At 41.0% G+C, this 24,075-nt stretch overlaps 1 protein-coding gene across 7 annotated transcripts in view; it reads left to right on the plus strand.

Moving 5' to 3' along the window:
- kank1 (KN motif and ankyrin repeat domains 1) overlaps positions 1-23,788 on the plus strand; it is a 259,966-nt gene extending 236,178 nt beyond the window's left edge. For all 7 annotated transcript variants that reach the window (XM_033017791.1, XM_033017787.1, XM_033017790.1 and 4 more), the window contains 8 exons: positions 2,045-2,159; positions 8,446-8,676; positions 9,108-9,195; positions 11,288-11,507; positions 13,433-13,575; positions 17,925-18,125; positions 21,313-21,411; positions 22,872-23,788. In XM_033017791.1, the coding sequence (XP_032873682.1) occupies positions 2,045-2,159; positions 8,446-8,676; positions 9,108-9,195; positions 11,288-11,507; positions 13,433-13,575; positions 17,925-18,125; positions 21,313-21,411; positions 22,872-22,934 (1,160 nt within the window). In that variant the 3' untranslated portion in view covers positions 22,935-23,788. The remainder of the gene's footprint in view (positions 1-2,044; positions 2,160-8,445; positions 8,677-9,107; positions 9,196-11,287; positions 11,508-13,432; positions 13,576-17,924; positions 18,126-21,312; positions 21,412-22,871) is intronic.
- Positions 23,789-24,075: the final 287 nt, after the last annotated feature.

Raw genomic sequence — 24,075 nt, forward strand, 5'->3', positions numbered from 1 at the left:
CCTGCACCTAATTTCTATGTTTCTATGTTTCTATGTTTTAGTATTAATGATTTGGAAGAGGGAATTAGGAGCAACACTAGCAAGTTTGCGGATGACACAAAACTGGGTGGCAGTGTGAACTGTGAAGAGGATGTTAGGAGGTTGCAGTGTGACCTGGACAGGTTGAGTGAGTGGGCAGATGCGTGGCAGATGCAGTATAATATAGATAAATGTGAGGTTATCCACTTTGGCGGCAAAAACAAGGGGGCAGATTATTATCTCAATGGCGTTCGGTTAGGTAAGGGGGAGGTGCAGCGAGACCTGGGCGTCCTTGTACACCGGTCAATGAAAGTTGGCTTACAGGTACAGCAGGCAGTGAAGAAAGCTAATGGAATGTTGGCCTTCATAACAAGAGGATTTCAGTATAGGAATAAAGAGGTTCTTCTGCAGTTGTATAGGGCTCTGGTGAGACCACATCTGGAGTATTGTGTACAGTTTTGGTCTCCTAATTTGAGGAAGGACATCCTTGCAGTGCAGCATAGGTTCACGAGATTGATCCCTGGGATGGTGGGACTGTCATATGAGGAAAGATTGAAAAGACTAGGCTTGTATTCACTGGAGTTTAGATGGATGAGGGAGGATCTTATAGAAACATATAAAATTATAAAAGGACTGGACAAGCTAGATGCAGGAAAATTGTTCCCAATGTTGGGCGAGTCCAGAACCAGGGGCCACCGTCTTAGAATAAAGGGGGGGGTCATTTAAGACTGAGGTGAGAAAAAACATTTTCACCAAGAGAGTTGTGAATTTATGGAATTCCCTGCCACAGAGGGCAGTGGAGGCCAAATCACTGGATGGATTTAAGAGAGAGTTAGATGGAGCTCTAGGGGCTAGTGGAGTCAAGGGATATGGGGAGAAGGCAGGCACGGGTTATTGATAGGGGATGATCAGCCATGATCACAATGAATGGTGGTGCTGGCTCGTAGGGCCAAATGGCCTCCTGCACCTTTCTATGTGAATTCACCATGAGAAGTGGGATGAGGAAATCGTTCACAATTATTTTTGTTTGGCGTGGATACAATAGGCAGACAGAATAATAGAACATACAAATGGGCCCTTTTGCCCATCTCATCCATGCTGTCCAAAATGAAGAAGGGTCTCGACCTGAAACATTACCCATTCCTTCTCTCCAGAGATGCTGCCTGTCCCGCTGAGTTACTCCTGCATTTTGTGTCTTATCTTCACCTTTCTATGTTAGCCCCATTTTCCTGAAATTAGTCCATATCCTTTTAAAATCTCTCCTATCCATGTACCTATCCAAATGTATTTTAAATGTTCCTGCTTCAGCTACCGGTACTTCCTTTTGCAAGTTGTTCCATATGTTTACCAGTTAAATTAAAAAAGTTATCTGAAAGATAGCAGAGTCAAGGGATATGGGGAGAAGGCAGAAACAGGGTACTGATTGTGAATGATCAGTCATGATCACATTGAATGGCGGTGCTGGCTCGAGGGGCCGAATGGCCTACTCCTGCACCTATTGTCTATTGCCTCTGTGTGGAAAAGTTGTAACTCAGATTTTTATAATCTTCCCCTCTTATCTTAAACCTATGATCTCTAGTTTTTGATTCCCCAACCCTGGAAACTCTGCATTCACCCAAATGAATTTATTGAAAACATTGAGTGTTCTATCCAATGCAATTAAAAAAAAGAAGATGATTATGCCTTTTTATGTTTTCAAGTCACATTGACTCTCAGGAGCATTTAGAATGTTCTCCTTTTTGTCATGTGCTCCCGCATCCTCTGCTTTAACTTCTTTTCTCCTTGTAATTCTCCTTCAAAAGTTTTTTTTTTAATAAAAAAGGTTCTCGCCTTCCCTCCTGCCCAGCTCACTCTGACAATGACTGGACAGGAATGAGGGAGAGAATGATCGAGGGGAGATTAGAATCTATGCAAATATCATCACATTTTTCTATACACCAAGCTGTTATTTTTTTGGAAATATAGTCGATATTGCTTTGTGGTTAACTCTTTTCATGAATGCATCATTGAATGTCTTTTATTGTAGTGCCTTCTGGCAGCACAGGCGCGCTAAAATCAATTATGAAAAAGAAAGATAGCCCCAGAAAGCACGAAGCGAATGGCATGAAGAAGAACCTTCAGTTTGTGGGTGTTAATGGAGGGTAAGTGTGAAACCTGTTGTTCTAATGCAGTAATTTGGTAATAATTGGTCCCATGGAGCTTTTAGTTTGAATTTCTTCCCAGCTGCTACAGATAATTCAAAATACTACTCCTTTATTAAGAAAGTAAGAGTGTTTCAGTGCATGTACTATTGTTGAGAGCAGAGAGCAGAGAAAACTACAATTTTGGTAGTTTGTTGCTATTGTGATTGAATTGCCCATCTATACCTTGTTAGAATCTAGAACAGTACAGGACAAGAACAGGCCGCTCGTCTGACAATATCTGTGCTGAACATCCATTACTTATTTACCTGCACATAATCCATATCTCTGTGAATTCATATGCCTTATCCAAAAGTCCTGTAAATGCCACTAACGTATCAGATTCAACCACCCCCCCCCCCCCCCCCCCCCCCCCCGGTAGTACCTTGTAGGCACTCACCGCTCTCCGTATTATTATTTTTAAACCTGCCCTGTGCATCTTTGTTAAACTTTGCCCCACTTGCCTTAAATATCCTTTGGTATTTGATTTTTCCATACTGGGAAAAAGATTATTCCCTATCTAAAAATCTTCCCCCTGGCCACTCCTATTTCCCTACCCAAACAACAACAAAAACCACAAAAAGCCTCCTTTAGCACAATGGGTTCAAATATTATCTTGGAACTGAGAATATCTGAAAGTGATCTTCAAATGATAATGTATTTTTAATAACTCAATATTGCCTTATTAATTCCTGAAGATTGCTACAGGTGGTAGTGGAGTAAGATATAATAGTGGCATTTAAGAGGCTTCTAGACAGTCAAATGGGTAGGCAGTGCATGAAGGGGTATGGATCACATGCAGGCAGAGAGGATTAGCGCATCTTAGGATCATGTTCGGCATGGACATTGTGGGATACATAGATACATAGATAATAGGTGCAGGAGTAGGCCATTCGGCCCTTAGAGCCTGCACCACCATTCAATGTGATCATGGATGATCATCCATAATCAGTACCCCGTTCCTGCCTTCTCCCCATACCTATTGATTCCGCTAGCCCGAAGAGCTCTATCTAACTATCTTTTGAATGCTTCCAGTGAATCGGCCTCCACTGCCTTCTGAAGCAGAGAATTCCTCAAATTCACAACTCTGTGTGAAAAAGTTTTTCCTCATCTCAGTTCTAAATGGCCTACCCCTTAATCTTAAACTGGTTCTGGACTCCCCTGGTTCTGGACTCCCCCAACATCGGGAACATGTTTCCTGCATCTTGCGTGTCCAATCCCTTAATAATTTTATATGTTTCGTTAAAATCCCCTCTCATCCTAATTTCCAGTGATTACAAGGCCAGTCTCTCCATTCTTTCATCATATGACAGTCCCGCCATCCGGGGAATTAACCTTGTTAACCTACGCTGCACTCCCTCAATAGCAAGAATGTCCTTCCACAAATTAGGAGACCAAAACTGCGCATAATACTCCAAGTGTGGTCTCACCAGGGCCCTATACAACCGCAGAAGGACCTCTTTGCTCCTATACTCAACTACTCTCGTTATGAAGGCCATAGCTTTCTTCACTGTCTGTTGTACCTGTATGCTTACTTTCAGTGACTGATGTACTAGGACACCCAGGTATCGTTGTACTGCACCTTTTCCTAATCTGACACCATTCAGATAATAATCTGCCTTCCCGTTCTTGCCTCCAAAGTGGATAACCTCACATTTATCCGCATTATACTATATCTGCCATGCATCTGCCCACTCACCCAACCAGCCCAAGTCACTCTGCATCCTCATAGCATCCTTTTCACAGTTCACGCTGCCCCCCAGCTTTGTGTCATCTGTAAATTTGCAAATGTTACTTTTAATTCCTTCAACTAAATCATTATGTATATTGTAAATAGCTGTGGTCCCAGCACCGAACCTTGCGGCACCCCACTAGTCACCACCTGCCATTCTGCAAGGGACCCGTTGATCCCTACTCTTTGTTTCCTGTCTACCAACCAATTTTCTATCCATGTCAATAACCTACCCCCAATACCATGTGCTCTAATTTTGTCCACTAATCACCAGTGTGAGACCTTATCAAGCAGGGGACCGGGGGTCAAATGAGATGGAGGAACTGAGTGAAATCCAGGTTAGCCGGGAAGTGGTGTTGGGTAAATTGAATGGATTAAAGGCCGATAAATCCCCAGGGCCAGATAGGCTGCATCCCAGAGTACTTAAGGAAGTAGCCGCGGAAATAGTGGATGCATTAGTGATAATTTTTCAAAACTCTTTAGATTCTGGAGTAGTTCCTGAGGATTGGAGGGTAGCTAATGTAACCCCACTTTTTAAAAAGGGAGGGAGAGAGAAAACGGGGAATTACAGACGAGTTAGTCTAACATCGGTAGTGGGGAAACTGCTAGAATCAGTTATTAAAGATGGGATAGCAGCACATTTGGAAAGTGATGAAATCATTGGACAAAGTCAGCATGGATTTATGAAAGGTAAATCATGTCTGACGAATCTTATAGAATTTTTCGAGGATGTAACTAGTAGAGTGGATAAGGGAGAACCAGTAGATGTGTTATATCTGGACTTTCAGAAGGTTTTCGACAAGGTCCCACATAAGAGATTAGTATACAAACTTAAAGCACACGGTATTGGGGGTTCAGTATTGATGTGGATAGAGAACTGGCTGGCAGACAGGAAGCAAAGAGTTAGGAGTAAGCGGGTCCTTTTCACAATGGCAGGCAGTGACTAGTGGGGTACCACAAGGCTCAGTGCTGGGACCCCAGCTATTCACAATATATATTAATGATTTGGATGAGGGAATTGAATGCAACATCTCCAAGTTTGCAGATGACACGAAGCTGGGGGGCAGTGTTAGCTGTGAGGAGGATGCTAAGAGGCTGCAAGGTGACTTGGATAGGCTGGGTGAGTGGGCAAATGCATGGCAAATGCAGTATAATGTGGATAAATGTGAGGTTATCCACTTTGGTGGCAAAAACAGGAAAGTAGACTATTATCTGAATGGTGGCCGATTAGGAAAAGGGGAGATGCAACGAGACCTGGGTGTCATGGTACACCAGTCATTAAAAGTAGGCATGCAGGTGCAGCAGGCAGTGAAGAAAGCGAATGGTATGTTAGCATTCATAGCAAAAGGATTTGAGTATAGGAGCAGGGAGGTTCTACTGCAGTTGTACAGGGTCTTGGTGAGACCACACCTGGAGTATTGCGTACAGTTTTGGTCTCCTAATCTGGGGAAAGACATTCTTGCCATAGAGGGAGTACAGAGAAGGTTCACCAGACTGAGTCCTGGGATGTTAGGACTTTCATATGAAGAAAGACTGGATAGACTCGGCTTATACTCGCTAGAATTTAGAAGATTGAGGAGGGATCTTATAGAAACTTACAAAATTCTTAAGGGGTTGGACAGGCTAGATGCAGGAAGATTGTTCCCGATGTTGGGGAAGTCCAGAACAAGGGGTCACAGTTTAAGGACAAGGGGGAAATCTTTTAGGACCGAGATGAGGAAAACATTTTCACACAGAGAGTGGTGAATCTGTGGAATTCTCTGCCACAGAAGGTAGTTGAGGCCAGTTCATTGGCTATATTTAAGAGGGAGTTAGATGCGGCCCTTGTGGCGAAAGGGATCAGGGGGTATGGAGACAAGGCAGGTACATGATACTGAGTTGGATGATCAGCCATGATCATATTGAATGGTGGTGCAGGCTCGAAGGGCCGAATGGCCTACTCCTGCACCTATTTTCTATGTTTCTATGTTTCTGAAAGTCCAGGTGCACTACATCCACTGGCTCTCCGTTGTCCATTTTACTTGTTACATCCTCAAAGAAGTTCAGAAGATTTGTCAAGCATGATTTCCCCTTCGTAAATCCATGCTGACCTGGACTGATCCTGTTACAGCTATCCAAATGCACCGCTATTACATCTTTGATAATCGACTCCAGCAACTTCCCCACCACCGATGTCAGGCTAACCGGTCTATAATTCTCTGCTTTCTCTCTCCCTCCTTTCTTGAAAAGTGGGATAACATTAGCTACCCTCCAATCCACAGGAACTGATCCAGAATCTATACAAAATTGGAAAATGATCACCAATGCGTCCACGATTTCTAGAACCACCTCCTTGAGTACCCTGGGATGCAGACCATCAGGCCCTGGGGGATTTATCAGCCTTCAGTGCCATCAGTCCTACCCAACACCATTTCCTGACTAATGTGAATTTCATGATCATAATCATACTTTATTAGCCGAGTATGTTTTACAACATACAAGGAATTTGATTAACCACACAGTCATACCAATAAAAAGCAACAAAACACACAAAATACATTTTAACATAAACATACAACACAGTGATTCCTCACTGTGATTGAAGGTGAAAAAAAAGATTCCGGGACAGTTTCTTTCCAGCTGTTATCAGGCAACTGAATCATCCTACCATAACCAGAGAGCAGTCCTAAACTACTATCTACCTCATTGGTGACCCTCGGGCTATCCTTGTTCGGTCTTTGCTGGCTTTACCTTGCACTGAAAGTTATTCCCTTGTCATGTATCTATACATTGTAAATGTCTTGATCAAATTGTCTTTCCGCTGTCTGGATAGCACGCAACAAAAGCTTTTCACTGTACCTCAGTAGGCATGACAGTAAACTAAGCTAAACATTGAGCACTTGCTCACACTAGTTCTATGTTATCTCACTTTCATAACCACTCTGTACACACTGGAGACAATTTAGAAAGGCCAATTAACCTACAAACCCGCATGTCTTCGGGATGTGGGAGGAAACTGGAGCCGAATTCACTTTCATTTGTGTAGTTGTGGCAAAGAGACTACTGAGTTGAAAGGACGTGCAAAAGAAACAACTTGAAATAGTGGAGTGGTCACTCCCATTGAGGTTTTTTTGACAGAGCAAGATGTGAAAGAGCCAAATAATCCGTGGTCTATAAAATCAAGCCTGTTTTTTCGATCAGAACTTTTTTTCTTTGGTGGAAATGTCAAAGACTAAAAGGCATACTTTAGAATTGAGAGGGGCAATGTTTAAAGAAGATGTGCGGAGCAAGTTTTTTTTAAGGATGATGGATGCCTGAAACACGTTGCCATGGGTTGTGTTGGTAGCAGTTATAATGGAGACATTTCGGAGGCACGTGGATATGCTGGGAATAGAGGGATTTGGATCACTTGCAGGCATAGAAGATTGGTTTAACTTAGCATCATGTTTGACACAGTCATTGTGGGCTGAAGGGCCTGTTCCTATGCTGCACTATGTTAAAGCAATGTAGGTGTCCTTATTCGGGACGACAGATGGCACAATAGGCTAAGTGTTCGGCTGGCAACCGGAAGGTAGCTGGTTCGAATCCCGCTTGGAGTGCATACTGTCGTTGTGTCCTTGGGCAAGACACTTCACCTACCTTTGCCTGTGTGTGTCCTTGGGCAAGACACTTCACCCACCTTTGCCTGTGTGTGTGGATGTAATTATGTGAAGCACTTTGGGGTCAATGCAAGTTGACTAAAAATGTGCTATATAAATAAAGAAATTTAATTTAATTTAAAATTCCAACTATTTCATTTTTAATGAAAAACCCATAAAACCCATGACTACATTGATGCACCAAATGAATGAGCTTTGCAAATATTGTTGTCCTTCAGTTTATCTGAAAACACTTTTGTGTTAAAGACAGTCTCTCTCTGTCAATTTCAATTTTCAATTTTTCAATTTAAAATTGAGTCTCTCTCTCTCTCTGTCACAATGCCCAATGCTCAAAGACATTCTTGCCATAGAGGGAGTACAGAGAAGGTTCACCAGACTGATTCTTGGGATGGCAGGACTTTCATATGAAGAAAGACTGGATAGACTCGGCTTGTACACGCTGGAATTCAGAAGATTGAGGGGGGATCTTATAGAAACCTAAAAAAATTCTTACGGGGTTGGACAGGCTAGATGCAGGAAGATTATTCCCGATGTTGGGGAAGTCCAAAACTAGGGGTCACGGTTTAAGGATAAGAGGGAAGTCTTTTAGGACCGAGATGAGGAAAACATTTTTCACACAAGAGTGGTGAATCTGTGGAATTCTCTGCCACAGAAGGTAGTTGGGGCCAGTTCATTGGCTATATTTAAGAGGGAGTTAGATGTGGCCCTTGTGGCTCAAGGGATCAGGGGGTATGGAGAGAAGGCAGGGATGGGATACTGAGTTGGATGTTCAGCCATGATCATATCGAATGGCGGTGCAGGCTCGAAGGGCCGAATGGCCTACTCCTGCACCTATTTTCTATGTTTCTATGTTTATCACATGTCTGTATTCCCATAGGTACGAAACAACATCCAGCGATGATTCGAGTTCGGATGAAAGCTCATCTTCTGAATCGGATGATGAGTTAGAAGTTCAAGAAAGTTCTAAAGATGAAGTGAAGATTAATTGTGATGTACAGCCAGAGGAACCTTGTCTGTGTGGGACTGAGACGGCAAGTGTGGCAAATCAAGAGGTCGCCAAGTTGGAAACAAATGAAAAAGAAGTTGGCAAAGTGGAAGTAAGAGAAAGGTATAACCAATTTTCTGAGATATACATAGTTTTGTGCAATATTATTGTAAGGAGTACTAATAACCCTTTTAAAATCCCAAAATAATACAGGCATACATTTGGGCTGTTGTGTAATTCCACCTCTATTTATTTGCATGGGGTTTTTCTCATCTTCTGCAAGTGTTTGTGTTTCATTTGTCTTATATACTGAGCCCATTACCCGAGTTAGGGATTTAATGGTGAAATGCTGAATGATGCCACGGATTTCCCTTCAGTTATAGGATAAAGCTAGTGTATGCTCATGCTTAATATTACTATTGCCAGAAAATGGCATCAATTATTGTCTGTTCTTTGAACAAGAAACAGTTAATGAGTCAGATTTGAAAATACATGAATTAACAGAAATTGAAGTGTTTTTAATACCGTGGTTTTGAATTTTTTATATTCCATAGGTACGAGTTAAGTGAGAAGGTGTTGTCAGCATGCAAAATATTGAAAAACCATCTTAATGATCCAAAAGCAATGGCCAGCAAAGAAGTGGTATGTTTATGTTAAGTATCAATATAGTTTCAATAAATGGAAGTGCAATTATAAATCTTCACAGGCCAATGAAACTTATACTTTAAAAAACATATCTTATTAACAAACTACATATTTTCAAATGCCTTTAATGACATAACATATTTAGAAATTATTATCAAATTTACAGTATCGTCCTTGCATTAAAATAGACATTCTACTGAAACCAGCAGTCTAGGGGATGAACAAGAAGTGGCAAGCGTTAAACTGTATGGCATTTTATTGATTTATATTTGAAAGTCAGGAGCATTCTCTCATGAACTTTTATTCATGAGGTTAAATTGATTGGGCGGGATGAATGTCTGCGGCAAGGCTCCTTAACACGTGGTTCATTTCAAGCAGGGTTATACCTTGTCTCTTGCAACAGATCTTGAACTTGATCATCAAATCCACAAAACAATTGCAGATTCCTGTGGTTGATTCTAATTTTTGGCTTTTGAGTAATTGAGAACTCATGAAAACTGATGAATGTTTTGGCGACAGACTGCTTCATTTCTACTTGGATGCCCGTAAGACCCAGCACTCCTCAACTCCGTGAACCTTTTGATTCTGCCTCCTCTGCCCCTCCCTAACTCCCTCACTACAGCTCAATCAGTAGATTTGCTTGCAAACTTCCAAATAAACATTTGGAATATCTGAGCAAATCATCTGGAGCTTGATTGTAAATGCCAGCAGTTCTTAACAAAACCATCAGAAGTAGTTCATCTAAATGGAATCCAGTATGGGATTTCTACATATGGCTTGTCAAATACCAATTCTTGCATTTCCACACTGGCTTAGCCATATAGGGAGTCCCGTGGCAAATCTACATGTTATGAATTCCTCTGCAATTATCCTGGAGAACTGTTTAGATTCATAGGTTCAGATTCCATCCTTTTGAATTGAGATTGTAAGGGTTAAGAAAGCATTGGAAAAGTTTATCTTTCTTTTAAAAAAATGTTGTTTAGTTGAATGATTTTAATTATCTGTTTCATTAGTTATGGGTATTTCTAGTTTTTAATTGTTTTAATTTATTAGCTTTTAATGTCAGGGATTATCAAAAACATTTGAATATGCTTAAAAAATCCTCCCACGATGCCAGCTGGTGCATCTGGTGTTTTGCCTCCCATTAAGGCTTTTAGCTTTAGTCTTTGCAGGACCTGCTACTCTGCCTGCCATGCCTCTTGAGTCTAGGATGGTTCAGGCCAGTGTGGCAGGTTGGTCATATTCATGCAAGTCATCATAGGTAAGGAGTGATGAGAAGTGCAGATCATCTTATGACTATTTTCAAAAAGGTTGCATCACTCACCTCCGCTCCTGCTCAAACCTTCATCTACACCTGTGTTACCTTTAGACTATCCTCCAGAAAAGCATTGCTGGCTAGTAACAGTGTTTTATGTGAGTCAGTGGTCATCCCCCGCCTGTGTTAACAGATCTACTTCCGCTCCTGTTTGAGCAACACCTCGATTTGAAAATATTGATTCAAGTTTTTAATGCTTTTATGCCTGTCCCCCCCTCCCCCTATCTCTGTAAACCTCTACTATCCTCTAATATATCTACACCAATTCTGGCCACTTGACGATCCCTAGTTTTAATTATTCCTTCCAACCACTGGGAGCTGGGAGTTCTAACTTTGCTCCTGCCCTTCTCCCAATCCCCTCTGCCTCTCCCTCATTCTTTGTTACACTCCTTACAAACTATTTCTCAAACTTTTATTCATCTGTCTGAATGCTCCCTTCACTGTCTGTTAGATTTTGTTTAACACTCATCTGAAGTACATTGGGATGTTTTACCACTTTAAAGCTACAAATTATTGTTATTTTATTACTCCACTGCAATTAGCTCCATAGCTTTTCTAATCTTAACTAAAATACCAAGTAGCAGCCACTTCTGATGAAAGGCCATCGATTATAAACACTAACACACAGTTAACCCCTCTTCACAGAACTAAACCAAATATTTCCAGGAATTTCTGTTTTGTCCTTCAAAACACACAAAACTATCTCCAGCATAGTTTTTTGCTTTCCAGATAAAATATTCTCTAATATATATATAATGTTTGTGTGTGTTTTAGAGACTTTGCCTTAACAACATCCAGCATGAATGGTTCCGTGTATCAAGTCAGAAGTCAGCAGTTCCCATCATGGTAGAGGATTACCTGACAGGATTCAGGGAGGTTTCAGCAGAGGTCTTGAAACATGTGGTCAACATGGCCGATGGAAATGGCAACACAGCCCTTCACTACAGTGTATCTCACTCAAATTTTGAAATTGTGAAGTTGCTTCTTGTTGCAAGTACGTTGAATTTTTTACATTATTGCCCCTTGCTGTTAATGCTGTTTTACCTATTTCACACACGTGTATGTTGCAGGTGTACGTGGATTTTCTTTGTTCTTAACACCTTAAATGCAATCTATCGTGGAATGTAAATAACTAGGTTTCTTTGAAATATGCGTTCTTTTAACTTTAAAGAAATATTGTTTACTTAAACTGAAGATTTTAATTTACAGGCGGACTAAAGATTCAAATACTTGTATGGCAAAGACCAACAAATGTTTATGCAGGGTGGTTTAAAAATCACAATCATTGGTAAATGCCTCGGGTGCTTTGATTGTCATGACACAGAAATGGTCCTGCTGGTTTGATTGTGTTTTCTGATGTCTGCCAAGGAGACATGCACAAATATGTCATGAATGCCATCTCAAAAAGGATTTAAATGTCATGATACATATTGGGCTTTTCATTAGTGAATTCTTTGCATTGCTAAAATATTTTTAAATAGATCAAAGAACAGGCATGCTGAATCCACATACCTATTTTACTGCTCCAAACCTAGGTTGGGGTAGGAAAAAGTGGACAAATATGAAGAAAATCAGTACTGGTGGAACTGAAAAATGCTATTTTAGGAAAAAGGCATCCATTCACTGGATTCCCCTGCTATTTATATTCCTCTGGCTTGCAGAAGAGAAGCCAGAGCTGTAAAGTGCATGTTTGATGCATCATAAAAATACTTTGAGTTCAAATTTCTGCATCAGTGAAAGGGGCCCTTTTACAAAACTATTACCACTAAGTCCTCTTGCTATATTCAAATACTAGTGGATGAAATTATATATTTTTTCCCTACATGCAAATTCGCTAATGGTGGTGAACCAACTGCATAATACCTATTCTTGTTCATTGTGAGGATTTGCAGGAAAGTTATGGTAAGCTTGGGAGGCAAGATGCCACTGGGTATATCTTTTTTAATTCTTAGTCAGATTTAAGAATTGTTAGTAACTAGAATGGTCTGATGCTAGAATAAGCTAGAATAGTGTTTTCAGTGTGATGTTTCATAGAGAAGGCAGGATGGTAGATTGAGAGGGGGGAGAAAAAAAGACCAAATAAATCATACTTTAAAATGTTAACAATTTAAAGCTGAAGGAATAAGATTTCCCGATAATTTAAAAATAGATAATTTTCAATGTCATGAGGGTTTTTGATAGTTTGAAAATCAATTGAATGCTTAAAATGTACACATGAATTTGTATCCATCTTGTAGTTGGATGTACAGTACAGTAGTACAAGTGGTTACGTTACTGGACTAACAGCCATTGATCCAGGAACATAAGTTCAACTCCTCCTTATGACAGCTACAAGCACTCCCTGACTTGTGTAATGGGTGACTTGCATAAACTTACACTTATGTAAGCAATTCTTTAAGCTCAGTGATCTCGGTAGTGAATTACGTTGTTTACCATGGGTGCTCCCACCCCGTGCTCCCCGTGTCAGAGTACCCTGCGCACTCCCCCATGTCGGACCCTTCCCCCTCCCCATAGTAGCACTTTGATTTCAGACCTCTTCTGGAGCAAGTTAAGATTGAACAGGAAATTCCAAAAAACATCCACTTCCCATGAATGAATAAGTTAAACTAAAAACATTTTATGAATTTGAATAGGGATCCTCTTTGCACAGGGCTGCCAGTGGCACAGTGCATCTTGGATAACAGCTGCTGAATTTATTATTTTAATGCATCTTGATTTCATCTGCATGTAAATAATGGTAAGTATGATGAGCTCACGTAGGTTCTGCCCTAACGTTGGTGACATTGCATTCTCTAATTAACTCCTTATTAACATTGGACAATCAATCAAAATGGATGCTCCACTTTGTCTCGTTTTACTAGTCGATATTGATAAAGATTATTGAAATTAATTTGAGGTGGTAATATTCTTTTATTACAGATGTATGCAATGTTAATCAGCAGAATAAAGCTGGCTATACTCCGATCATGCTTGCTGCTCTTGCTGCAGTGGAAAATGAGAAAGATATGAAAATTGTGGATGAACTTTTTAGTCAAGGCGATGTGAATGCCAAAGCCAGTCAGGTGACTTTCTTGTATTTTACAGCTTTGAGAAATCACAACGCAATTCTATAGATTAACTTTTCAGTTCAACAGGGAAGTAAGTATTTGTAATATCTTGCGGCTTTTTGGGGGAGTGTGAAGCTGGAAATCTCGTTTATTTTTAGGTGCTGCTTGTTGTGAATTTTACTTATTTTATGTAGCGAATGACATTCAGATGCATGTCCTTGCTCCTTTTTCACTCCTTTACTGCATTCATGGCAGCCTTGGTCCTTCACCTTGAATTTTCAGTCAAGCAATAATATTGTTATTCTAATTGGCTACTTAAATTTAAATCTGGATCTCCAAAAGCAGTCCTTTTCTACTTATCAATACCCAAAACATCCATGGTTTGAAATTGATATAGCAAATTCTAAAAATGGGGGGAAAAGCATTTTTATTTTTTTGAATGAGATTTAGTTACCAATGCAATAGTAATAAAATTGTTAGCAGACAAAGGTAATTGTTTTATAACAGCTGCTCTAGTACAATATTCTTTGATCTATTATTTCACCTGTTTTTCTGAGATTTGATTTTCATATCTACCTTTCCATTTTAAGAATGCCTTGTCCATTAGATTTTCTTTCCTTGTGTTTTCTGTTTCCCACTTGCACTATCCCCAAATGCACAACTGATTTTGGACCTGTATTTGTCACTGTTACTCTCGGATTACATTGTCAATTAACTTTCTTGTGTATATTGGTGCATTCATTATATTTTTAGCCTTCAAGATACATTAGACCAGACATATAGTGTGGAAACAGGTCCTTGGGCCAACTGAGTCCACATCGACCAGCGATCACCCCGTACAGTAGCACTATCCTACACACTAGGGACAATCCCCAGAAACCATTCAAACCTTCAAACCTACAAACCTGTCCATTTTTCGAATGTAGGAGGAAACCAGAACCCCGGTGAAAACCCACACGGTCATAGGAGGATGTACAAACTCTGCACAGACAGCACCCGCAGCCGGAATCTAACCCGGGTCTCTGGCGCTGTAAGGCAGCAATTCTACCGCTGTGCCGCACTTTGTTTTCACTTGCAATTTATAAATGTTACAATTAAAACCGAATAATTGGAAAAAACCCTATGGAACATTAATCCCAATGTACTGGAATATAACAGCATTTGTACAAAACTTTGGTCACTTCCGAAATGGGGTGCTTAATCCAGTGGGTAACTTCACCTCCGCAGAATATGATGACCTTTGGGAGTGTGCTGCTCACATTGGCCAAAATGATTCTTGACCTCTGGATCAAATTGAGGACTATTTCTATCAGCATGCCTTATATGCCATTAGTGATGAAAGTGTTGAAGATTAAAGGATTTGGAGTAATTTTGGATAAACTATTTCTTGGCACGGGTTATTGATAGGGGACGATCAGCCATGATCACAATGAATGGCTGTGCTGGCTCGAAGGGCCGAATGGCCTCCTCCTGCACCTATTTTCTATGTTTCTATGTGTCAATGCATTTGGAGTGGGGGGTACTATCTTAGAATTAGATGAGCTCTTCTCGAGGCACTATTTCTCACCCATTCTCCTGGAAACTTGGGTTTTCACTGAAACACCGGGTAAATTGGTTTAATTTTTGTTTTAGGATAGAGATCAACATGTATCTAAAGTAGGAGTACTGAGGCATATGCAGCAAAGATTAATAATTGGAGATGACGTACAGATGAGCTAGGATCCAATGGAATGTCGGTAGACTATTTAAATGATACCAACGAACCTGCCGCCACCACTTCCACTGGAAGCTCATTCCACACCGCTACCACTCTCTGAGTAAAGAAGTTCCCCCTCATGTTACCCCTAAACTTCTGTCCCTTAATTCTGAAATCATGTCCTCTTGTTTGAATCTTCCCTATTCTCAAAGGGAAAAGCTTGATCACATCAACTCTGTCTATCCCTCTCATCATTTTAAAGACCTCTATCAAGTCCCCCCTTAACCTTCTGCGCTCCAGAGAATAAAGACCTAACTTATTCAACCTATCTCTGTAACTTAGTTGTTGAAACCCAGGCAACATTCTAGTAAATCTCCTCTGTACTCTCTCTATTTTGTTGACATCCTTCCTATAATTGGGCGACCAAAATTGTACACCATACTCCAGATTTGGTCTCACCAATGCCTTGTACAATTTTAACATTACATCCCAGCTTCTATACTCAATGCTCTGATTTATAAAGGCTAGCATACCAAAAGCTTTCTTTACCACCCTATCTATATGAGATTCCACCTTCAAGGAACTATGCACGGTTATTCCCAGATCCCTCTGTTCAACTGTATTCTTCAATTCCCTACCATTTATCATGTACGTCCTATTTTGATTTGTACTGCCAAGGTGTAACACCTCACATTTATCAGCATTAAACTCCATCTGCCATCTTTCAGCCCATTTTTCCAAATGGCCTAAATCACTCTGTAGACTTTGGAAATCCTCTTCATTATCCACAACACCCCCTATCTTGGTATCATCTGCATACTTACTAATCCAATTTACCACCCCTTCATCCAGATCATTGATGTACATGACAAACAACAAAGGACCCAACACAGATCCCTGAGGCACCCCACTAGTCACCTGCCTCCAACCCGACAAACAGCCATCCACCATTACCCTCTGGCTTCTCCCATTCAGCCACTGCTGAATCCATCTTGCTATTCCTGCATTTATACCCAACAGTTTAACCTTCTTAACCAACCTTCCATGAGGAACCTTGTCAAAGGCCTTACTAAAGTCCATATAGACAACATCCACTGCTTTACCCTCGTCAATTTCCCTAGTAACCTCTTCAAAAAATTCAAGAAGATTAGTCAAACATGACCTTCCAGGCACAAATCCATGTTGACTGTTCCTAATCAGACCCTGTTTATCCAGATGCTTATATATATTATCTTTAAGTATCTTTTCCATTAATTTGCCCACCACTGAAGTCAAACTAACAGGTCTATAATTGCTAGGTTTACTCTTAGAACCCTTTTTAAACAATGGAACAACATGCGCAGTACGCCAATCCTCGGGGACTATTCCCGTTTCTAATGACATTTGAAATATTTCTGTCATAGCCCCGGCTATTTCTACACTAACTTCCCTCAATGTCCTAGGGAATATCCTGTCAGGACCTGGAGACTTATCCACTTTTATATTTTTCAAAAGTGTCAGTACTTCTTTTACTTTGAAACTCATAGTATCCATAACTACTCTACTCGTTTCCCTTACCTCACATAATTCAATATCCTTCTCCTTGGTGAATACCGAAGAAAAGAAATTGTTCAATATCTCCCCCATCTCTTTTGGCTCTGCAGATAGCTGCCCACTCTGTTTCTCCAATGGACCAATTTTATCCCTCGTTATCCTTTTGCTATTAATATAGCTGTAGAAACCCTTTGGATTTTCTTTCACCTTACTTGCCAAAGCAACCTCATATCTTCTTTTAGCTTTTCTAATTTCTTTCTTAAGATTCTTTTTACATTCCTTATACTCCACAAGCACCTCATTTACTTAATGCTGCCTATAATTATTGTAGATCTCCCTCTTTTTCCGAACAAGATGTCCAATTTCCCTTGAAAACCAGGGCTCTTTCCAATTTTTACTGTTTCCTTTCAACCGAACAGGAACATAAAGATTCTGTACTCTTAAAATTTCCCCTTTAAATGTACTCCATTTCTCTTCTACATCTTTCCCATAAAACAAAATGTCCCAGTCCACTCCTTTTAAATCATCTCGCATCTCATCAAAGTTAGCCTTTCTCCAATCAAAAATCTCAACCCTAGGTCCAGTTATGTTTGGTTATGTTTAGAGATACATCATGGAAATGGGTCCTTTGGCCCACTGAGTCCACTATTGATCATTCTTTCATACCAGTTTTACCACATGCTCATCCCGTCACTACACATGATGGGCATTTTCTCAAAGGCCATTTAACCTACAAACCAGCACATCTTTGAGACGTAGGAGGAAACTGGAGCCAACCTACACGGTCACAAGGAGAATGCGCAAACTTCCAAAAAAATTGTACATGGTCTTTTGGAAGAAGCAGGCTAAATGGCCTGAATGTTACTAAATTAGAATATATATTAATATTGAATAGTATTATCTGATGATATATTTCCCTGTTATTGTGTAACATGACCTTATTACCTGTCTGTATGATTGCCTATGACTCCATTATTAAGCACAAAGTTTCACGTGCAATTAACAAGTATTTGTTGAAATGGTTTGGAACTTAACTCCAACTACTTCATCCTGCAAATTGTATGAATTCTCAAGCATCTAAATAGTTGCAATGAATATAATTGATCAATTCTCCTCCCTCTCTTATTGGTTTTAGGCTGGTCAGACAGCGCTGATGCTTGCAGTAAGCCACGGTCGGATGGACATGGTGAAAGCACTTCTCCTCTGCGCTGCTGATGTCAATATTCAGGATGATGAGGGGTCTACAGCTCTGATGTGTGCGAGTGAACATGGGCATGTGGAGATAGTTAAGCTTCTTCTGGCCCAATCTGGATGTGATTCCACACTAGCTGACAGTGTAAGTTACTATTTAGATGTTCTATTTAAGGGTCTAAATATTTGTTGGTTGTTCTGATCCTTCCCTCTATCAGACAGACTCTATTTATGCAAACCTCAATTTATTAACAGTGAATGTTTTCAAAGAGTGATTGGATTTAGTGGATGAATCTGACTCTGTTTCAAAGCCAGTTACTGAATGTAAAAGGGTATAGTGTTTGAGTTGTGAAACACCACTTCAATACAGTTGCCATTGACTGCACTGTTTCTGTAGGAAAGCACTAAATAAATAACCAGTTTCCATTTAGTTATTTACCTACAGAGCCGGCTGCTTTAATCTCTTCCCCTTCATTGAGCCTTCCCGCACCTGAGCCAGTGTTTCATTTATTTAGTGTCTTCATCAGATGATTCAAACAGATCTATCATTGTTATGGAACATCCTTGATGTACTTATAGCCAAATGAATGAGGATTATGTGTTTGTGATACATTCATGTTGGAATAGAACCTCCTATATACAGTCCAACAGACAGAGAAATGAATGCATTTTGGGCTGACCTTAGCTGAAGCAGTAATTGGGGGGGGGGGGGGTGGTGAGGCTGGTCTTGTTAATACTGACCCTGTGAGGTCTGCCAGGGTTCTTGGACTTAACACCAGCAAATACAAAAGACAACATGAAAATGTGCTGCAATCTATTTGGTTAAACTCTGCTTAATTTTGTGGTATGTCCAAGGTTGTTCTTGACCAGGCCATTTCAGAAACTAGCAGATATAAGACTCTGATGTCTGACATAAGAACTAATGAAATCAATTGCATTGGATTACTCCATGCAGTGTCGGCACGTGTTCTGAATCGATGTCCTACCACTGCTGCACCAGAAACCTGTTGGTCAAAACAACAATAGATACAGCACGGAAACAGGCCCACCGAGGCCACGCTGACCAACGATCACCGTACACTAACACTATCCTTCACACTAGGGACAATTTTACCGGTCAATTAACCTGCAAACCTGTATGTCTTTGGAATATGGGAGGAAATTGGAGCATCCGGAGAAAACCTGGCTCGGACAAAACTCTGATCATTAATAACCCATTATCTGTTATTTGCACTTTATCAGTCTATTTATTCATGTGTTTATATATTTATACAATGGTATATGGACACACTGATCTGTTTTGTAGTAAATGCCTACTATGTTCTGTGTGCTGAAGCAAAGCAAGAATTTCATTGTCCTATCAGGGACACATGACAAGCTCACTTGAACTTGAAAACCCACATGAGAAGTTGTGGCGGCGGCAGCAGCGGAGACCCGACTCGGCCCCGAAGCTATGGCGGCGGCGGCAGCAGCAGCGGAGACCCGACTCGGCCTCGAAGCTATGGCGGCGGCGGCGGCAGCAGCAGCGGAGACCCGACTCGGCCCCGAAGCTATGGCGGCGGCAGCAGCGGAGACCCGACTCGGCCCCGAAGTTGTGGCGGCGGCGGCGGCAGCAGCAGCGGAGACCCGACTCGGCCCCGAAGTTGCGGCGGCGGCAGCAGCGGCGGAGACCCGACTCGGCCCCGGAACCGTGGCGGCGGCGGTAGCAGCAGCGGAGACCCGACTCGGCCCCGAAGTTGCGGCGGCGGCAGCAGCAGCGGAGACCCGACTCGGCCCTGAAGTTGTGGCGGCGGCGGCGGCAGCAGCGGAGACCCGACTCGGCCCCGAAGTTGTAGCGGCGGCGGCAGCAGCAGCGGAGACCCGACTCGGCCCCGGAACCGTGGCAGCGGCGGCAGTGGAGACCCGCACTGGGAGAGATGTAGAAATTTCAAAGGTATCAAAGGTATTTTATTGGTCACATTCAGATACACCTAGGTGTAGTGAAGTGAAATGCTTCTTGCCATTTTGCAGCACATAAAGAAGGAATACAGACATAACATTAATAAGAGTTTTAAACATAAAGAACATCCCCCCACAATGGTTCCCATTATGAGGGAAGGCACAAAGTCCAGTCCTCAACCCCAGTTCACCCATAGTCGGGCCTATTGAGGCCTCCACAGTTGCCTCTACGGAGGCCCGATGTTCCAGGCCGTTCTCGCCGGGTGATGTTGCTCCGGCGTCGGGAGAGTCCTCTCCGCGGCTTGGGAACCCTGGAACGGCCGCTTCCGTACTGTAGGCCGCGGCTTCCGAAGCCAACAAGGCCGCGCCGGTTGGAGCTCCACAACTGGCGATCTCATCTAGAGATCCCAGGCTCCCGATGTAAAGTTCAGCGCCGCTGGCCGCTCCACAGTCCCGCAGCTCCATGATGTTTTCCTCAGCGATCTTCAGCTCACCGGAGCTCCAGCGCGGCGACCCAGGCAAGGCATCGCCCGCTCCGCGATAGCGCTCCAGCGCTGTGCCGCCGCCAAAGCCGAGGTTCTGGGCGGTCCCCGACAGGAAACGCCGCTCCAGGCCCGCTGGTAGGCCGCGAGGACGGGTCGAAGCTGCAGCCCGGAGAAAAGCTGCCTCTCCGACCAGGTAGGGACCCTGAAAGGTAGTTTCCCCCTTCCCCCCCACCACCCAACCCCCACATAAAAAAGTCTAGACCTCCAAACAAAACACTTAACTAACTAAAATAAAAATAAAAAGATGAAGAGACAAACAGCTGCTGGCTGGGCAGCCGTGCACAGGACAACGCCCCCTAATTTGGTACAGATAGTACCCACAGTCAGGATCAAACCCAGGTCTCTAGTCCTGTAAGGTAGCAACTCTACTGCTGCGTCACTGTGCCATCCTGAAATCTGTAGGGAGTGGAGTAAGGGGCTGAGAATGCATTCTTATGGCAAACCAGTACTGAGAATTAACATGGAAGATGCTTTGCTGTAATAATACTTAAAAAATCAATTGGTGATAGGCTTTTTGATTGGTGCCAGTTCCTGCTCAAAGCTGGTTGTTAAATACAAAGCTTGAAACTGAATTGTTTTTTTTACAATTTTGGAACAATCCCAGTTCATCAAACTTTATTTGAAAAAAAGATTATTCACTGCTGAAGTTTTAAATTAGCTCAGAGTAAGTATTTTAATCACATCTCCATGTATTTTCTGGTCATAACATAATTGAAATAAAATTAATTGTTAAATAAAATTGCTGGCCACTGTCAATAATTGATTTCAAAATTCATTTCTGATTTTATAATATTCAGATATTTGAGTAGTATTTTAAGTAAATTAACTCCATTCTATCATTATATTCAGGATGGAAGTACAGCATTATCCATTGCTCTGGAGGCTGGTCATAAGGATATAGGAGTCTTACTTTATGCTCACGTAAACTTCTCCAAAGCTACATCCCCGGTCAGTACGTACTTAGAGATCATTTGCCTTTAATGTGTGTATATTTAAAGCTTAAATGGTCTGGATAAATGTTCTTTGGTTAAAATCTGTGTTGCTTTACTATCCTCATTAAATGCTTGTATATTTTAGCATAGTAGTTGCAGTCAATACAGAGCTTTTTGTGTCTCTTTGATCTCTGTAACACATCCTAGCCACATTTTTGGGTAATGTTGCTTAATGTGTGCTTGACAAATTGATTTTACTTCTCTTTGGCCTGTGAAGGAAATGCCTACGTGGAGCTCTCTCCCTCCGTTTAATACAATTGTTGCCTTGACAACTTTGACTTGCACCTATCTCAGACATTCCTTCTGGTCTCTCCAGCTTCCCCCTCCCTCTCTGTAACTTAAAGCATTATTGTTTTCTCACTTATTCAGTATTGATGGCAGATTCTTGACCGGAAATGTTTCTCTCATCACCAATGCTGCCTGACCCGTTGAGTGCTTCCAGGTTTTTTTAATTTTCCAGCATCTGTTTTTCCTTGCCTTAATCCACTCTTGTTCTTGGTAACCAAGATCTAAATAGAGTTCATTGTACTTAAATAGTAACAATGATTAGAATATTGAGTACAAGAACACCTACATTTGCCAATAAATTAAGGTAAATTTATGTTAATAATTATTAATTCACCTTTCCAAGTAATTCTGTCCTTGTAGTTAACTGGAGTTTCAAGCCTTCATCCACTGCACTGCTCCTGTGTTTTATTGAGGGGGATCTATTTTGCACCTTATATGAATGTTAAATATCTTGGTGGGAATTACATTTTAGTTCTTTCAACTTGGGGAGTACTTGGAGTATTGTAAGGGTGCAGAGATTTATGAGTATGTTGCCGGGACTTGAAGCTCCCTGAGTTGTAGGGAGAGGTTGGGCAGGTTAGGTCTTTGTTCTTTGGAGCACAAGAGGCTGAGGGGTAATCATATAGTGGGGCATAAAATCAAGAGGGGATTAGATAGGATGAAAGGACCATGTCTTTTTCCAAGGGTAGGAGCACCAAGCACAAGAGGTTTCAGGTGAGGGAAACATTAAAAGCAATCAGAGGCAACTTTCTCCATGCAGAATGTGGAGGGTATATAGTGGGTACATGGAACAAGCTGCCAGAGGAAGTTGTTGAGACAAGTACAATAATAACATTTTTTAAACATTTGGTCAGATTCATGGATAGGAAAGGCTTAGGGGGATATGGGGTAAATAGGTGTAACTTTGATGAGGCATGGATGAGTCAGGCCAAAGGCTCGTGACTCTAGACTTGAAAGAACTGAATGGAAATAAATTGCATTCGAATAATGTAAATTGGTTAGAACATTGGGCAAGCAATGCCTATTTGTGCCATTCTTCAAATTCTTTCAGTAGTGTTCAATGTATACTTTTAGTTGAATGTGTAATAGCTTTCCAGCTCCTAAATCTGTTCTTTGTTATTTTAAAAGGGAACACCTCGATTAGGAAGGAAAACCTCTCCAAGTCCAACGCGCCGAAGCAAATTCGATTGATTAGTACTTACCATTCACCTAATCCTTTACCAAGCTGCTATGTATTGTTAATATTGACAGATACTGAATGTAAATGTGTGCCTGAGCTCACCAGCAAAATAACTGTTTCTTAGCAATAGTACTAAAGGTAGCTCTGCCAATCCATTGACCAGCAACTAAACTGAAAAGCTTTATGGGAGCTGGCATTATTCACTCTTCATGATGCTTAGCATTACGGTGCTGATGTTACAAGCTTTATCAGAGTGTTTAAAATTCCATCTTTGTTTTTTAATCCTTGGTGGTCACATAATATGTGACGGTTTCATTTGACTGCATTCAATGTTAGAAGTTATAATCTATATTTTTGTCTATATAAACTTCATTAAAATAAGTGTCATGATACTTTTTAGAACTATATTTATATTTGATGAAAATATAGAATAAAATGGTAACATTCAAATTAAGATGATCTGGGGGATGATCTCTGTATAGGTTTCCCTTTATCACAGAAACTATTTCCTGATTATTGAAACTTTTATATATCAAACAAAATCGTTTGTATCGTTAAAAATTGAGTCGTACAGTATTTTCAACCTATTTTATACATAGCCTAAAATAAATTTACATGAAAAACAATTTACTATTGACACAGCTTTTTAATTATTTTAGAATTTGTCATTTGTATCTAATTTGGTTTTGGTGACAATGAGGTATTATTTGTATATCGACCTGTCCAATTAAAGCCCTGTATATGGATTTTTGTGCATATTTATAAGGCTGAAATGTTGTCACATTTAAATTGTGGTGTGTATTTAAATGTTTGAAGTGCCTTAGATCCTTGCCATATTTTCAGAATAAAAGTTCCATTATACTAATATGTTGTATTGTTAAATCAATGTAATTTAAATATCTAAACTCTAAATCAGCTCCAGTATTAGGTCAGATCCTTTGCTCATTTCGGAGCAGCATCAAAAGTACTGGATTTTTAATATTTTTTACATTTGGTGTCTGTGGCTCATTAAACCCCTATTAATACCCATATCAATGATGTTTCCTGGGTACAAGTATATTTGGCAAATAACATTTGAGTCCACTGTTGCAATAAATGATATTTGGTAACTAAAGTTCAATTGCCATTGGTTGAATTGTTTCCAAATAGGCG

This window comes from Amblyraja radiata, chromosome 3 (genome assembly GCF_010909765.2).
Source record: "Amblyraja radiata isolate CabotCenter1 chromosome 3, sAmbRad1.1.pri, whole genome shotgun sequence".
NCBI lineage: Eukaryota > Metazoa > Chordata > Chondrichthyes > Rajiformes > Rajidae > Amblyraja > Amblyraja radiata.